General features: G+C 50.8%; 1 protein-coding gene across 1 annotated transcript in view; it reads left to right on the forward strand.

The window, feature by feature from the left end:
- LOC104991931 (core histone macro-H2A.1) overlaps window positions 1-5,723 on the forward strand; it is a 128,630-nt gene that overhangs the window by 57,260 nt on the left and 65,647 nt on the right. The window contains exon 2 of the mRNA XM_010844624.1: window positions 6-169. Within this exon, the coding sequence (XP_010842926.1) occupies window positions 6-169 (164 nt within the window). The remainder of the gene's footprint in view (window positions 1-5; window positions 170-5,723) is intronic.

Raw genomic sequence — 5,723 nt, forward strand, 5'->3', positions numbered from 1 at the left:
TCCAGCCGGGGCGGGAAGAAGAAGTCCACCAAAACCTCCCGGTCCGCCAAGGCGGGAGTCATCTTCCCCGTGGGCCGGATGCTGCGGTACATCAAGAAAGGCCACCCCAAGTACAGGATCGGGGTGGGGGCGCCCGTGTACATGGCCGCCGTCCTGGAGTACCTGACAGGTGAGTGTGCCTGAGTCACTGTGGACACACAGCTTCCAAGGATTGGGAGGACCTTGTTCATTTATTTTGAAAATGTTCAAACCTACGGAAAAGTTAGAAGAACAGTGAGTGCACATTTTTACCTAGATGCACCGTCTGTTAACATGTTGCCCCACTTGCTTTATCTCTCTCCACTGTGTGTGTGTGAGTGAGTGTGTGCGTGTGTGTGTGTGTGTGCATGTATGTGCATGCACACGTATACATTTATTTTTGGCTGTTACCTGTTTGGTTGTTACCTATTATAATAATGTCTGTTTTGAAATTTCCTCAATTGTCCCAATAATGTGCTTTATGATTTTGTTCTGTTTTCTTTCCTGATCCAGGATCCATTTTAGGATCATACATTGCATTTGTCTGTCAGGTTTCTTTAGGTTCATTTTAAAAAATTCCCTAGCTTTTCAAAAAAAATCTCTGATGACATGGATGTTTTTGGAGGGCACAGGCTAGATATTTTGCAGAATGCCCTTTAATCTGTGTGGGCCTCAGGCTTGGATTCAGGTTAAATGTTTTGGCAGGAGAATTCCATAAGCGATGTTGAATCCTTCTCTGGCATCGTGTCAGGAGCCCCTGCTGTGGGTTTGTCCTGTCACTGGTGATCTTCACTTTGGTCATTGGATTAAGGTGGTGTCTGTGCATTTTTGCACATCCTGGATCTCAGCCTTTCACCCATGGCGTTAGCATTCCTTGATGATCTTATTACCAGGATCTGTTATCACTAGGGTGGTTATAAAATAGTGGTTTTTCTATTTCTGTCTTTCTCCTACATTTATTAGTTGGCATTCTTCTGCTAAGAAGAGCTTTCTTTCTGCCCTTCCCTTCTTTTTTTTTTCTATCAATGCTGGTTCGTGGATTTTTAGAATTTAACATGTTATGTACTGCCATGTCTTTACTCAGTATTTTGGTCACATTGTCTCAAATTTGACCTTCAGGCTGGATTTTATGCCCTTCTTCCCCCTCTCCATCACTCTGTACATTTCTTTTCTTTCCAACAAAATGAGATATTCTCATCTCCTCCTGACCTTCCCCTGTCCCAGTCTAGTAATCAGCCATCCCTCTGGGGCGAGGTGGCGGGGGGTGGGGGGTCCTTGGTCCTTTTCCCAGATAAAATGTTGTTGGTCTTATTGGTGACTCCATAGCAACTGTGGGAGGTCAGCTGGGCAGGATTCACGTCCACCCCCCTGCAACCCCAGCCGCCATTTTTAGTATTGAGGAAACCAACCTCAGGGCATAAAAAGATTTGCCACGTATAACCAGGAAGTACTTGCAAAGGGGCACATCCTGCTGTCCCTTTGTAATGCTTTTACCAGTTTTTTCTCCATACATCAGCAGGGCAAGTGGCAGGTGGGGACAGCTATCTCTCTAGAGAGAAAGGAGAGACTGACTCAGCAAGACAAGGCTGGGTTGCTCCCTGCTCTCCCAGCCTTCTCGTTAAGACAAGACCCAAGGCTTCCCCTCACAACTATGAGGGTTCTAGAGTTTTTGTGTTCTGTTAAAAGTGTCTAGGCATAAAAAGTATTTGGGGTTCTAGTTGTGAGGCCTTTGCACGTATTTGGAACTTGGACCCTGTGCTTGTCAGAGACTCATAGGTGGCATGCCTGGTAGCATGACATAGGCATGGTTCTTCTCACCATGCAGATGAGGAAACAGAAGCCCAGAACATAGGTGTCACACCCAGGAAAACCACATGTAATGCTGGCAGTTGGCCAGGGAGACCAGGGGAGAAGCCACTGGGTGGGACCCAGAGGAGACTTTTAAGGTCTGGCTTAGCAGTTTACTGCTCTGTGACCCAGAGAGAGTCATTTAACCTCTCCGGATCCCAATTTCCTTTCAACTCATTTGGAGACAACAGTCCCTGCTTTACCAACTCCAGGCTGCTGTGAGATCCAAAGGGACTTTGAGCACAGTGGGGAAAGTTGACATGATGTGTAAATCCTGCCAACCTGTGTTTCCTGGCTCCGGAATCCTATGATGCCCCTGGCACAGGCATGACACTGGGATGTTCACAGACGCATTCATTAGGTCAAGTACCACAGCAGTTTCATTTCTTCCATCAAGCTCCCTCTTGTTAGTTAGCAGGGCATTGGCGGGGGCATACTGCTGCTCCATCACGTTTGAGGCAACAGCTGTCTGTGCTGCACAGAAAATCTGTATGTTTTCCTTGTCTGTGTCTGCTTGGCTCTGAAACTGAGCGCAGCGCATGTGAGGGCCAAGTCAGCAGGTTTGTTCTCATGGGGGCCGGGCACCTTGACCCTGAACCCCCGCAACTGTGTCCATCTCTGACTGTCCTGGGTTCAGTAGTGGTCCGAAAGTGGGGTGGGAATGATCAGGGCAGTCCAGTGCTAGAGCTGGCCAAGTCACTTAAGGCAAATCCTTACTCTGGCATTAGCCATGTTAACCCCTGTGTATTAAAAAGTAATACATATTTTGAAATTTTACCAAGTCCTTCCAGAAGAGCTATAGTTAGGTGAATCTGAGCCGTCTTCTCTGCCTACACACAGTGTTGAGTCATTGGAGTGACCACTGCCCGGGGCCCTGACTTGTCATCTGGTCTGTGGGATGGGACCTTGGGAGATGTCCTGGGCCCTCAGCGCTATACTTGATCACTGCTAGCCACTTGTGTCCGGTTGTCTGATGGGCAGGAGCTGAGTTTCAGGAGCGTTGCTGCACTCCACCCGCCCTGCCCCGCCATGACTGCTCTCAGGAGGTGATCCGTCCTGAGCCCCTCGGGCTGGGCTGTGGGAGCCCATCTGCCTGCTCAGAACTTGGGCTTTGGTCCCTGAGAGAGAAGTAGAGGTGGCCCAGCTCTCTTTCTGCTCTGCTGTCTGCTCCTGTTTCACAGAAGACCCTTTCCAGTCATTTCACATGCTTACTGAGTACCTGCTCTGTTTCCGGCCCTGTGCTAGCTCCAGAGCACAGGAGTAGCTGGGGCAGAAATAGTCTCTGCTCCATGGAGCTCATGCTCTAGTCTGGAAGGAAGAACCAGCCAACCCAGATGGTTCCTGACTGTGCCAAGGGCTGTGGAGGCTGTAAACTGGCCAAGGAGCCCCAGTGCCTGGGGGCCTGGAGGTGAACTGACCCAGGAGGGTTTTATTTGAGGAGGAGACATAATCAGCTGAGACCTGGAAAGGGAGATGGTGCCAACCAGCCCTGTGAGGGATAGGAAAGAGCTCTGCCACCTTCACAATGCACCTACTGGGTGCCAGCCTCTTCCCAGAGCTGGGAAACACTAATGTAGCTTCGGGCTCAGACACTGTGCTCCAATACACGGCATCTGAGCAAAGTGCCACCCATTCCACAGGTCCTCAGGAGAGCTGCATTGTGTCCAGTGCTGAGAGTCAAGCCAGAGCAAGACCTCCCCCGACCCCCAGAAGCTTTGTCCAGAGGCAGGCACAAACCAGGAAAAGGCGGTGATGATGCAGGAACGCACGTGCTGAGATCAGGCTTCAGAAAACTTTTCCTGGAGGATGTGTGTTAACCTGCTGACCAGAGCTGCCCTGCTGGTCTAGTTGTCACCTGAAAGGTCCCCTGGAGGATTTGTCTCCTTCTCTGACAGGTGGCACACAGTTGCAGGCACGGTGATGGGGTGCCACCCAGTGCTCTTCTGACATGGCTTGACCTGGCCTCCTGTGAGAACACTCTGGTGGAGAGTTGAGGAGGGGTCTGGATGCTCGGGTGCCTGAACTGCAGGGCCCACCTAGGGCCAGGTAGCTCTGGAGCAGGGAGCTGACATCTCCGGCCAGCCTGCGGCACCACTTGGGGTGCCATGCTGTCCAGTAGAATCTGGTAGGGGCAGCAGAACCAGGTGGTTAAGACTAGGGACCCTGGTGTCAGAGCTGCCATTTCCTCATTATGGCCTAGGCAGCTCACTCACATCCCCAAGCTGTAGTTCTGTTATCTGTGAAATGGGGGTTACAGTGAGTGCCATGGACTTACTGTGAGGTGGGAATGAGAGGGTGCGTGTGAAGTGCTTTGTTGTGTCTGCACAGTGTAAGTGCCCAGCTATTAACCTGGTGACGTTAGGGTGACGGCAGAGAGGGAGTAGTCCTGCTCTGGCTGCTGAGGTGACCGAGGGTGCCCGCTTGCCTTGGGGATGCTGGTGGGGCTGTCCCTGCCCACTCGGCTGTGGGGTCCTTTGACCAGGCACCTGCAGAATGCCCTGGCTGTTACAGGCCTACTCCCTCTGGTTTATTTCAAGCTGCCATCTGACTCCACTTCCTCAAGCTGGCTTAGACAGTAAACGATCTGCCTGCCAATACAGGAGACTCAAGTTCAATCCCTGGGTCAGGAAGATCCCCCAGAGAAGGGAATGGCAACCTAACTCCAGTATTCTTTCCTGGAGAATCCCATGGACAGAGGGGCCTGGTGGGCTACGGTCTATGGGGTGGCAAAGAGTTGGACATGACTGAGCAGCTAACACACACACCCCTAAAGCCAGACTCACCCTCAACACCAAGGTGCCCTATTACCAAACTCTTATTCTGTCTGGTGTTGAAAGCTACTTCTGTCTTGAGCTCTTGGCATGCTCATGAAAACCTTGAGGGGTTTTCTAGATAACTGGGAGCTGAGCATGCCCAGCCCTAGGCCTGGGTTAGGCCAGAGCTGAGGCCAGACCAGCACAAGAGCATCAGGACAGACAGCAGTCCTGTAGACCAGGGGCCATCAGAGTCCAGATAGATGATCCCCTGTGAAGAGCATGTCTTCAGGGGTGAGGGACCACGGAGTACTCCTCCTTATGGTCTGCTCCAGGCTGGGGTGCTTGTGGGAGGAGGTTGGGGCCTGCGTCTTCTCTGAAACTTGAAGCTGGCATCTGTTTCTCCTCTTGGGTGCAGAGCCCAATCATCTGCCAAACTTAAAAGGAAGAGGCAACATCTGGAACAGGCTTGAGTCTGGCGACCAGACAGCTCCTTCCCCAGCTCTCTGTGTGCCTGGCTCTGCAGCCCTGCTGACTCTTCCCAGAGCGCCTCCCGAGGAATGTTATGCTGTCTGCTGGGCTTCCCGGTGCCCCAGCACAGTCCATTCTCCACCCCAGGGCCCTTGACCTTCCAGCCAAGTGGTGATAGTAGCCCCAACTCTCAGGTTGCTGTGAAGATTGGTATTGCATCTTATGAATTTCGCCAGCATTCTTAGTAAACACTGAATAAATTATAGATAAAAAGAAGTATTATCATGGGGAAACTGAGGTAGATTCTTTGAGGCATTGTCTTTGCTCTGGTATTACTGTGGTACTTTTTTTCTTAAGTGATATTTAGAGGAACTTGAATTCAGTTCAGCTCAGAAAGCCTCTTTGGAATCTCTTCCCTGTGCACAGCACAGCCCTGCTCAGTGCTGGGAGGTTTAGGAGATATGAAATAGGAACATGTGACATGGTTTTTGCCCTAGGGAAAGTTGATGTTGGGAACACACAAGTCCATAGACCAGTGGCAATGCCAAAGAATGCTCAAACTACTGCACAATTGCACTCATCTCACACGCTAGTAAAGTAATGCTCAAAATTCTCCAAGCCAGGCTTCAGCAA

Source organism: Bison bison, unplaced genomic scaffold (genome assembly GCF_000754665.1).
Source record: "Bison bison bison isolate TAMUID 2011002044 unplaced genomic scaffold, Bison_UMD1.0 scf7180017864203, whole genome shotgun sequence".
NCBI classification, from domain to species: domain Eukaryota; kingdom Metazoa; phylum Chordata; class Mammalia; order Artiodactyla; family Bovidae; genus Bison; species Bison bison.